At 50.8% G+C, this 12,023-nt stretch overlaps 1 protein-coding gene across 7 annotated transcripts in view; it reads left to right on the forward strand.

Moving 5' to 3' along the window:
• Nucleotides 1–2,996: 2,996 nt before the first annotated feature.
• Nucleotides 2,997–12,023, forward strand: part of CCDC85A (coiled-coil domain containing 85A) — a 202,282-nt gene continuing 193,255 nt past the window's right edge. For all 7 annotated transcript variants that reach the window (XM_019827240.3, XM_003984016.5, XM_019827241.3 and 4 more), the window contains exons 1-2: nt 2,997–3,269; nt 9,922–10,870. In XM_019827240.3, coding sequence (XP_019682799.1) covers nt 3,003–3,269; nt 9,922–10,870 — 1,216 coding nt within the window. In that variant the 5' untranslated portion in view covers nt 2,997–3,002. The remainder of the gene's footprint in view (nt 3,270–9,921; nt 10,871–12,023) is intronic.

Below are 12,023 nucleotides of genomic sequence, written 5' to 3' on the forward strand. Positions count from 1 at the left end.
TAGCCGCATAGGTGTTAAATGTCTGAGAGAGTTAGTGGTGAAGGGTGCTGGTTGTTTGATTTTGAAACAGGACTCTTAAAGAACAAACCTGATGGAGGAAAAAAAACAAAACAAAACCAAAACCAAAAAAACAAAAAAACCACACAGATGTGGTGGGTGGCTCCCATTTCCAGAAGGTGGGCTGCCCAAATTATCAACCAAGTAGCATTTCTGTAGGTAACTTGATAAAGCACTTCATGTACAGTATCTTATTAGCTGCCTGAGGCCCAATAAGGTTAGATGATTTGCTGAAGGAGAAGAATTAACCAGTGACAGAGACAGGACTCATATTTTTCTGACTTGCATTTCTTCCTCTTGTGCCAAAAGAAGTCTCAGGACCTGTGTTGAGGAAAGCCTTCTGTGTACATGAGAGAAGGGGAGGGATCAAAGCCAAATTTCAATCGATGTAGTTAAACCCAAGGAAGACTTTATGCAAGATTATTGTAATAGGAAAGGGAGAAAGAGAGAGAGAGAGAGAGAGAGAGAGAGAGAGAGAGAGAGAGAGAGAGAGATGGCGCCTGAACTCCACTCCTCTGGCATAAGAGGCAACAGGGTTTTTCAGCCCTGGGGTGGGCTACTGGGAAAGTACTGGAGGACACTATCAGTGGGCCAGGGAAGGGAAAGCTGAGTTGGTCGGTATGATTAGACCATTGATGTTTGCTGATTGGCGCTTAGTGAAGTTAGGCTTCTCTCCTTTAAGAGAGATGGGGGGGGGGGCGCTATTTTCCTTGATTATTACATTTCCCAGGATGGCTCCCAGGTCCTGGAGAAGGACATTCCTGGGTGGTGAAACTGGGAGGTGATTTACATCTCAAAGCAGCAGAGAAAGAATTCACAAGGTAAGTGCTATAAGAAAAGAGAGGTCAGGGACCTACATTCTGGAAGAAACAGGTCTCAAGTGTAATCAAGCTAGGGAACTTTAAGACCCTCTTCTAGCACCACCTTCCTTTGCTCTGCAGGAAGCTAAATCTCAGAAGTTCCCATGTGATTTTTAAAAGGTGGCAGCTTTATAAAGGAACACAGTGACCTGTTGGTGGAGGGTCTCAGATTTAAAGCCTCAACCCACCAGGTGGTTATTCCCTGGGCACCCAGGCTTACCAAAGCCCTGTGGGGGTAGTCCCTACAGTTTTCTGGCTCTGTCTCCATCCTGGAGGAGAAAGTATTCATCTAAAATGACATGCCTGGGACCCAATGCATCCACTTCTCAAGGCAAAAAACAAAACAAAAAACCAAAAAACCAAAAAAACAAAAACCCAAAAACAAACCCAAAACCAAAAACAAACCCAAAAATCACTTGCTTTCAGTTTAGGTTGGATTCCATGCAACAAGAGGGTAGAATTGGGGGGTGGGGGTGGGAAGGGGAATTTTGTAGCCCAAAGATTTGACCGGGGGACACAGAATACCCCCTTCTCAAAATTACCATCACAAAAAGCCAAACCAGTAAGAACTGACAGCCGGCTGCAGGAGGTAAATGGAAATCTCCTTGCCAGGCAGTTCGGGCTGCCCTGAGGGGCTGTCCTTTGCTCAGATGGTAGGTGATTGTGCAGACCTTAAAATCCAGGGCTAGGGAAACAGGAGGGGAAGGTATTTTAATTTCCAGTTAAGGCTTTTGTTTTTCAAATAAAACTTTAAAAGATCCAATACCATCCCCTGAAGCTTCTTCACAAAGTAGTGGATTTTCAGAAAAGACAAAGGCCTGGGGTGGGCGTGGGTGGTCCCTAAAGAGCAGTGCCCCAAGCCTTTCTTTCCCCTTTTCAGAGCACTGGGATTTTCTTAAAGCTTCCTTTCCCATCCTACCTATCTCCCACCTTCCCACACCCCCACCCCCGCTCTTCCTTCCTTCCTTCCTTCCTTCCTTCCTTCCTTCCTTCCTTCCTTCCTGCCATTGACCTCTTCTTCCATTCTCCAAAGTAGAAACAGACGGTTAGGTCCTCCTGTCTCTCTTCCCTGACCTCCAGTCCTTGGAAATACCACGCGTCTCTCATTTTGGCCCCCTGTTGTTTCTCTTGCCTGGTGACAAGCCTGGCGCTCAGGGGGCGGAGGAAGGAGCTCCTTCCACCACATGGTGGCGCGCGCGAGCCTGCCAGAGCCCGGGTGGCACAGCTTCTCACGCTTCTCCCGCATCTCGCCCCACCCGCGCCCCGGCGCTGGAGGAGCCGCGCCCCCGGCCTTCCCCGGCGGGATAGCGGGGAGCGCGCCTCGGGAGCCCGGGAGGCGATCTAGCAGCAGCTGCGTCCGGCCCGCGCGGGAGGTGCGGCTGGCTGCAGATGGCCCCGGCTGCAGGCTTCTCCTGCTGCGGGTCCAGCCTTTACCTCGGCGTGGCTCGGCTCGGCTCTGCAAATCCCAGGCTTTCCCGAGCAGCCTAAGGAGCGGCGGCGGGCGCAGCGAAGGCGGCGAGAGGAGCGCGGCAGGCCAGCCGCGCTGAGCCTTCGGGCAGCAGCGGCCGCGTCGCTCGAGCAACCCAGGAGGCGCCGCGGATCCCGGAGCGCCCTAACTCCCCTAGGAGCGCCGTGTAGACGGAGCTGCAGCTGGGCAAGGGGGAGGAAAGTGCGCGCGTGTGTGCAACAGTGTGGGGGGCGACGGTCTCGAATCCGGGCGGAGGAGAGGGCAGGGGAGTCGGGGCGCGGTCCCTCGGCGTCCCCGCCGCTCGCCGAGGTTTTCCTGCGGCGGCGCCCGCTCCCCGGCGCCCCTCACCATGGACTTGCGCCGAGTTGGGACGCGCCTCGGCAGCAGAGCGCGGGTGACTGCCCGGCCCTGGGGGTGCGCGGGCGCGCGCGCCGGGATGGCGAGGTAGGATGGCCGCTCAGCGCGACCCCTGCCGCCCCAACCCAGCGGCCGCCGGGCGGTGCAGCTGACTCGCCGGAGCGCACAGGGGTGTGGGCGGAGGCGGCCCCGCCGCGCCCGCGCCTTCGGGAGTCGCTTTGCCTCTTCCACCCACTCGCACCTGCCACCGCGCGGATACCATGTCGAAGGCGGCCGGAGGCACAGCGGCGACGGCGGCGGCGGAAAGTTGTCCCCCAGCCTCTGCGGGCCCGTCCGCCGCCGCCGCCGTGGAGGACCTGTCCAAAGTGTCGGACGAGGAGCTGCTGCAGTGGAGCAAGGAGGAGCTGATCCGCAGCCTGCGGCGCGCCGAGGCCGAGAAGGTGAGCGCGATGCTGGACCACAGCAACCTCATCCGCGAGGTGAACCGTCGCCTGCAGCTGCACCTCGGCGAGATCCGCGGGCTCAAGGTGAGCGCGGGGCCGGGCAGGGAGCGGGGCGCCCCGGGGAGGTGGGTCCAGGCAAACTTTCCCTCCCTCCGTCAACAGGTGATCCTCCCCATTCTTCTGGTCAGCACCCCCTGCTCCCCATCCCCAGCCCTTTGGAAACTTTTCCAAACTTTGGAAGCGATTGGTCTCCCCTTCCCTATATAGGGCGAGCCAGTGTCGAGCTCCCACTTGACCTCTATGGCAGGAGTGGGCGCCAAGGATGCTGAAAAGTAGGGAGGGAGGTGATGGGCATGCAGAACCTTTATTTTCCTAGGAAGCCTGGAAAATCAGTGGTTTGGGGAGCCGGGTCACAGTAGGCAAGGGAAAGGGTGAGCGAGGGAGCGAGTCCAGGGCATCTTTGTCCTTGGGAGTCAGCGGTACGGATGCTCAGGAACCACGACTTCTCCAGCAGATGAGGAAAGGGCGCCAATGCTGGGGAGGACTGGCGGGGTGCCTGGGGAAAAGTCGCAGGCGCCACCTTCGGAGCTGGCGTGTGTCATCCAGTGCAGAGGAGCTTAAGCTCTGTCTTCTCATTTTCTACCTGCTCCCGTGCTTTCCTTCCTCTCAGTTTAGATGGCGTCATCCGGGGTCCTGTCCCCCATCCCCCCGCCCCCGACTTTGATTATAATTTCATCTAGCGTTGAAGGGGACAAGGGGATTTGAAAGGTACCACCCCAAGTGTCAGCCAATGATGTTTTCTTTTTGAAGTAGGCTTCCCTCTTTGCTATTAGAAAAAAAAAAAGAAAGAAAAAAAAAAAAGCAAGAAAAGAACACCAAAACCCCACCAACTTCTTTTCTCCTTGGAGAGCTCTGAGTGTGACAGCAGTGTGCTGGCCAGCCTGGCTGCGGGAGACCCTTGGCCGGGATCCGCCCTGCCAGGGAGCACCGCAAACTTCCTCTCCTCGATGCTTGCACTGGTGCCTCCTGGTATTCCTTCCTCTCATTGTTCAGCTTTTGTTTATAGGAAGCCTGACACAAACGAAAACACTACAGGGACGTCAGGGAGAAAATTCCTGCAGGCACATGCTGTTCTTGTCCCCTTTCCACTCCCACCCCACTTCTCGGGCAGTAGACACTTTACTAGTTACCTCAGGGCTCCAGCTCTGGGATTCTGGGGCCAAAAGGAGTGCAGGGGGCTGATCCCAGATGCTTACCTGGGTGCTGGGCCCCGTGCAGGTGGAGATGGCCTTCTTCCTGGGCCCCAAGTCACTGTCCTATATCCCTAGAGTGGGTGCAGTTAGGAAAATCCCACAGTCAGAAAAAGCCCAAGGCTTACACTCTCCTTTGGTTTAATTCATTACTAACGGAGTATTTATTAAGCACCAGACCACACTCTTGGGGGATTAGATGCAGGCTAGCGTAGTGGGAATATCATCTCAGAGGTGGGTGTGCATCCAGAATCCTCATCTGCCAGGACGGTGAGCTTGAGTAGTTAATTTATCAGAACCTCGTTTTATTCATCAATAAAATGCAAGTGATAATAACCATCTCCTAGGGGGTTGTGACAATATGTTATGATGATGTAGGGGAAGTTTTACTGGACTTGACTACAAAAATGGTAGATACTGTCATCAGGAAAGGGCGTGTAAATGTGTAGCCGTGCATCTCCAGGGTTGGGTTTCTTAGGCAAAGCTGGACAAAGGTATAGTTCATAACTCTCCAATTTAATCTTATTCCATGGTTTGAACTATAATGTAACTTGGAAGAGTTTTTAACTAAGTAATTAATCAATTAATTTCCTAAAGATTTGAATGGTATGGGGCATTGACATAATAACTCAGAAATACTTGTAGGTTCTTTTGGGTTGTATGGATTGCCTGTGTGTGTGTGTGTGTGTGTGTGTGTGTGTGTTGTATGGATTGCCTGTGTGTGTGTGTGTGTGTGTGTGTGTTGGGGGGTGTGCTATGTGTGAGTGGTGGGGGATCCTGGTTTTCATTCTAGTAGCCTCATTTAGAAAAATACCTATTACGCCAGTTAAAGGCAGTTTCATCCCACCCTCTTGGTGGTCTAGATTCATGACCTGGCTTAAAAAGGCTTTCCTGTCCATCTCCTTATCAAGTTCAGAGAGATGGGGCTGGTTACTTTCTGAACATCCCTGACACCCTAGTGATCCATTAATGTGGTTGCCCGAGTAAATGATATGTGTACTCATTTATTTCAGCTTAACTAGAAGGAAGGATTTTTGGTTTTGTTTTTGGCTCTGATGGTTTGGGATTCTCAGTTGAGGACTGTAAATTTAGGGTAATTAAGGCCACAACACTTCTTTTTTTTTTTTTTTTTATGCTCCTATCTGTGATCCGCTTTTGCAATTGCATCTAAATATTTTCAAGGCTACTAGATGACACTGCAGCTATAGAGATAGGGAGATGCGAGCGCTCATTCTTTTCCTTTGAGGGGCATGAGACTGGGTCCAACCAAGCACTGGCTGACTTGTTTGTGTTTAAACATTTAAGAGGCAGAGCGGGATGGGGCAGCGGAAGGATGAAGGATTTGGAGTCTGACATCTTGGGCACCTGTTAACTTCCCCAAACCTCAGTTTTCTCATCTGCTAAATGGGGATGTTAACTCCACAAAAGGTTTGTCAAGGATTAAATGATACATAGATGAGGTTAAATAGCTTTCTCAAGGTCACATAGATATAAAATGTTTAAAATAGGCTGGCTTTCTTTTCTTTGGGCGAGTTGACATTATGTAGTTAGAGCATGTGATCCTGAAAGGGGTGAAGAAAGGAGATTTTGGTTCTGATGTTATAAGGAATTGGATTCTGAGAACCATATCTATGCACTGCTGTGCACATACCAACACTCAGCTTGCTCTGACTTGGGGTTTCAGGGGACAGGGGGCAGATCTGGGGGCACTGAATCTGTAGATTTGTTGTCTGCATCACATAAATGTTCCTCTTTGCTCCCCAACGTACCAATCCCCCTCCGTGTAATGAAGAAAAATAACAGATTAGAACAATTCTTTCACCAAAGATATAGTACTTGAGAGTCTTATGTTTGAAACTTTGAGTGCTATGCCGTAAGGTGGGTTTAATCTTTTAAAAGTCCACTTTAGACAGATGGATAACATCTTGTGGCCAGTGGCAATGTTAAAAGGACTCTTCGTGTTTTGAAAAAGAAAGCCCAGATCTTAATGTGGCAGATTTGAAGAAGCTGGCTTATAAGATTATTATCGAATTGGTTGCTTAGCTATTCCACAGAAGGAAAAGGAAATAGCTCAAAATTGTATTCCCAAGACTATTATTTACTCTTGGAAGAAGGAGTGCTGATAAAGAAAATGAAATGGGCCAATACCCCTTCTACCCCAACTGGAATTCTGGGCAGTATATGCCATACTCCATTTGGAAAGGCATTAACTCCATGAAGCTCGTGGTAACATAGGTCCTGTTTATTTCCCAGTTCTGGAGAAATCAGGAGTAGTTGTGTGTAGTCAAAAGGAAGTATTTGCAGTTGGAAGTTCATTTGGAAATGGAAAAGAACATGGCTTGAACTTCCTATGAAATGCCAGGATTCAACTAAATGTAGAATAATTTTTGAAGCTTAGAAAGATTATTTTTTTAGTGTTCTTTTCTCTGATTATCCACAGCTTCTGATTTCCCTTAAAGCATCAGTGTCAACAGATCATTTATTCCCTTAAAACCGTAGACTCCAACCTCTCAGGGGCTTACTGAAACAAGAATAAGAAATCCTTTCTCAGTAGCTGGGGCTATATCCTGTTTTGGCCACTGACCTAGGGCTTTAAAAGGTTGGTCAGTCCATAAACATATATTGTTTCCTGTACGCAAGGCACCATGCCAGGCACGTCAACTACACACACAAAAAAGACTTTGGAATGGACTCTGTCCCCCCAGAAGCTAAGACATCTACATTTGAAGAAAAAAACGATGATGCCCAGTAAGTTCTCCAGCTAGTGTCTTACAGGCAGTAAGCAGTGGGTGGGAAAGTTACTTCGTTCATTCATGTATGCCTGTTGCTGCTGCAAGCATTGGCTGTTCTAGTGCGAGGGGAGACTTGTCAGAGGAATCTCTTCTCTTGGGCAAGTTCATATGTGGAGAAGTTAGATATAATCAGGGTTCATAATTAGCTGATGTAGGTGGAGCTAAAGGTGGAAAGGTGAGAGGAAGCCTTCCCGGCTTGGCCAAAGGGTTTATTCATTTTCCTGGTGAAGGGGAAGTGCTGGGCTGCCGCAGGAGAGACATAACATTAAGGGGGTGATTTTGAAGAGCAGTCTGGCCAAGGAGAGCTTGGATCCGGTGGGCGAGGAAAGCTCGAGGATGGGGCGGACCAAGGCAGGGAGGCCAGGTGGAGGTGTTTGGAAACGGCCAGGCCTGAGGTCGGAAAGTGGCAGTGAGAAGCGAAAGAAGAGACGGGCATCAGAAACATGGAGACGGAGTAGTCAGGATGCCAAGAGTTAGAATCAGAGTTGGAACCATGCTGCACAAGATCCTCTTATTCCTCAGGCTTTGAAAATGACTCCCATCTTAGACCTCGAGACTGTTAGGAGGTGCAGGGTGTGGTTGTTTTATAGTTTATTTTCTCACAAGTAGCAGGCGAGCTGTTGGAGCGAATCTGAGTTTAAGGGGATTGAGTGTCCACTCTGAGTGCCTCTAGTTCTGGGTTGGATGACCAAGTCACAAGACCAGGGGTCTTCCGGCTTTGTAAAGCAGGGGAGATCTTAGGTAGCAGCCCCGTAACTGCCCCCGGTCCATCGCCACCAAACCAATAAGTGTAATAAGTGCCACAGAGGTGAAATTGAGGAGGTGATGATGTACAAGGTGACCTCCTTTAGATGGGGGGTTGTGGTCAGGGACGGCTTCTTTGGGGAAGTGACTTACGAAGTGAGACCTTTAGGTTGTACAGAAGGTTAGGGGAGTACATTCCAAGTGAAAGAGGGGAAGGGCTTGTTCCTTGGGCCCTGAAACCGGGCCATTGTTGGTGTGGCTCAGTGCATGATGTGGGGGTGGGGGGTAGGTCTCACCCCCTCCGCTGCTGCCATGTGTGCAAGCTGCCATTGTCTCCCTCTACCTGGACCAGCCTGGTGCCCTCCTTGTGATCTCTCCTGGCTTTTACCTTATCTTTCCCTTTCTTCTATCCACCGCCCGCCTCCATCAGTCTGTTTTCCATACTGAACTACGGTGGTTCTTTACAAAATGAACCCTATCCTCACTCCTATCCTCAGGGCTCCAACAATCCAAAGTCCTCGTGGCTGCCAAGGCCCAGCATTACCCAGCTGCAACACTCACCCCCTTGGGCCTCATCTCTCTCACCTCCTCTCCCAGCTCTGCCCCCTCGCTCCCTGTGCTTTAGGCACACTGGCCTCACTGTGACGTCAGCCACATGTGTCTCAGGGCAAATACTTGCCCTTCTCTCTGCCTGGGATCATTTTCCCTCAAACATTTGCTCCATCATTTCACCCAGGTCTTTGCTCAAATGTTCTCCTTTGTCGGTGAGGTGCCTTCTCTTAAAGGATAGTATTCTTTAGCCTAGTTTAGTTTTCTGCCCAGCACTTATCATGACATGGTATTGTGCTCTATACTGGCCTTTTGCCAGTCTTTCCCACCAGAATGAAATCTGACATTTGACATCCACCATAGGATGTCAAAGTCTTTGCTGCGGCCACTGATACGTCCCTAGCACCTGGACTGATACCTGGCACATAATAGATGCTTACTAGACACTTGTGACTGAATGAGTGGACCACCATTTTTGCAGGAGAAATAGACCGGGTTAAGAGGATTGGGGGTCTTGGGAGACTTGGATTTTGCACTTTATCCTAAGGGCAGTGAGGTGCTTTTAAGCATGTTATGTATGGGAGTGACAAGACGAGCGAAATGTCAGAGGTAAGGTCCAAAAGACCCATTTAGCTCAGAAGTGAAAGGTGAGGGAGAAGAAGAAGCTGGCATGACCACAGGTTCTTAGAAAGGGCAGCAGGATGGGTGGAGGTGGCATTTCCTAAGAGGTGCAATTTGGGGAGGAGAGCTTGGCTATGACACAAGAGCTTGGTGTTGCTTGTGTTTCATGTGGAATGCCTGGGAGACATGCAGTGGGTACAGGAAGTAGGGCTTGGGGGTGCAGGATGGAAATGCCACTAGAGGGCAATTGTGCTGGTCCCCTGAGGGAATGGGGCCATTCCTCCCGTGTCAAGGGCTGAACACCAGGCAGTGCATATTTGTGCTGATGGAAGGCCTGTTGCCTCAGAGCTTTTAAGCATTTCACCGGTCACAGCAGCCATTTTCTTCCTTGACGGCAGTACACGGGGTCCTTGCTTTTTACCAGTTTCTTGTTAATTAACTGACTGCTCCCTAAATACTGACGGGATGGCCTTGGGCAAGTGAAGCTTAGTGAGGGCCAGTCGCCCCCTCTGTAAAAGAACCATAATAATCATTATCGCCCCAAGTGTTTGGTGACAATTTGATGACAGGATGCAAGTAAGCATTGGGCAGGGGGCATAACCCATGCCCGTTATTGTTATTTTTATGCAAGGCTACAGGTCATCAGCTTCCTCTCCTCTTCTCACCTCCTCCCCTAACATCACAGAGAATCCGCCAATTCCAGCCTCCCTCCCAGCAGGTCTGAGCCTGATGATGCCTCAGATGTGCACCTCCCTTGAATGGTTGTGTCTCTCTCTTCAGGATATCAACCAGAAGCTCCAGGAGGACAACCAGGAGCTGAGAGACCTCTGCTGTTTCCTGGACGATGACCGGCAGAAAGGCAAAAGGGTGTCCCGGGAGTGGCAGAGACTGGGCCGCTACACGGCTGGGGTGATGCACAAGGAAGTGGCCTTATACCTGCAGAAGCTGAAGGAGCTGGAGGTGAAGCAGGAGGAGGTGGTGAAGGAGAACATGGAGCTCAAAGAGCTCTGCGTGCTGCTGGACGAGGAAAAGGGCGCGGGCTGCGCGGGCAGCCGCTGCTCCATCGACAGCCAGGCCAGCCTGTGCCAGCTCACCGCCTCCACGGCGCCCTACGTGCGGGATGTGGGCGACGGCAGCAGCACCTCCAGCACCGGCAGCACCGACAGCCCCGACCACCACAAGCAGCACGCGAGCAGCGGCAGCCCGGAGCACCTGCAGAAGCCCCGGGGCGAGGGCAGCCCAGAGCACTCCAAGCACAGGAGCACCAGCCCCGAGCATCTCCAGAAACCCAGAGCCTCCGGCACCGCGGATCACCCAAAAGCACTCAAAGGACCCAGCCCCGAGCACCACAAACCCTTGTGCAAGGGCAGCCCCGAACAGCAAAGGCACCCACACCCCGGGAGCAGCCCCGAGACGCTGCCCAAGCATGTGCTGAGCGGGAGCCCGGAACACTTTCAGAAGCACAGGCCTGGGGGCAGCCCTGAACATGCCAGGCACAGCGGAGGGAGCCCCGAGCATCTTCAGAAACACGCCCTCGGTGGGAGCCTGGAGCATCTACCCAGACCCAGGGGCACCAGCCCCGAGCACCTCAAACAGCATTATGGGGGGAGCCCTGATCACAAACATGTGGGCGGAGGCAGCGGCGGAGGCAGCAGGGAGGGCACCCTCCGAAGGCAGGCGCAGGAGGACGTGTCACCCCATCACCGGAGTGTCTACAGTGGCATGAACGGTGGGTCAGTACGTGCCGGGGAGCTGCCTTGGCTGGGACAGCTCAGTAGAGAGTTATGAACCGTGAAGGGCTTTCCAGCCACATTAGGAAGTGCAGGCGCTGGACGGGGATGGGCTGGGGAGAGGAGTCTCGCTGTCTTTCTTCCCTTCCATTTGTTGTAGTTTGTACAGTTATCAGTCAAATAAGCCTGGAGAAGAACAGAGGATGAGGAGTTAGGGGAAGGAGAGGAATGATAATTCCATGGGACCCTGAGTGGTCAGGAGGAGATGTGTGCCTATTGAAGATAAACAGAGAACCAAGCTAAGGTTCTTCCATCTTGAACTTGAATGTTTTTCTAGTTGTGTGCAGTTTCCTACTGGGGTTCTCATCCAGCCGCTGACCCAGAGTGGTTTTGAATCCAGTTAACAGCTTATGTGCATAAATAAATGAGTATTTATTATGAAAAACAATAACATTGAAAAAGAAATACGGTGTCCCCAAACAGGCTTGGGGCCATGTTTTCTGAATGCCTATAGATCTTACTTTACCTGGAGAATTTTTTTCCTGTTGGTTGCATGAGAAACACATCAAATGATTTCCCTCCATGCTCTAAAGTCTCCCACCCCCACCAGACTCCCCTAAACGTACTTTGAATAGCATGCTCTTTTACACTGTGAGGTGGCCTCCCCAATTTTTTAAACGTTCCTCTTTAAAAGGTACTGATGTATTTAGACTCCCCTTTGGTTTTCAAAGTGTAACATCCACTGCATTTGCAGAGGTGGCTCTAAACCTGACCCTAAACCTTTTTGGAAGAGGTTTCATTTTCTGCATCTTGGTTCTAGAATCACTTTGAATTCCAGAGAGGAAAAAAAAAAAATCGTTTCTGAAAACAAACACACAAACAAATAAAACCAAAATGCCCTCCCAATCCTTTTATGTTACATGGTTGAGTTAGAACTAAAATGTTTGGTTTTATAAACTGTGGGGTTTTTTTTCATCCAAAATACCTGAGGTTTTTTGCTTTATTTGAAAGCTGCTACAGAGTCTCCGTGCAGTGAGCTCTGAGCAGTGGTGGACGTGGCCAATGCTAGCAGTGACATGAAGGGGTAAATTTTCAATACTGTACCTGGGGATTTACCTGTTGGATCCCATTTTATCCTAATCCTTTTCTCCT

Source organism: Felis catus, chromosome A3 (assembly GCF_018350175.1).
Source record: "Felis catus isolate Fca126 chromosome A3, F.catus_Fca126_mat1.0, whole genome shotgun sequence".
In the NCBI taxonomy this organism is placed as follows: domain Eukaryota; kingdom Metazoa; phylum Chordata; class Mammalia; order Carnivora; family Felidae; genus Felis; species Felis catus.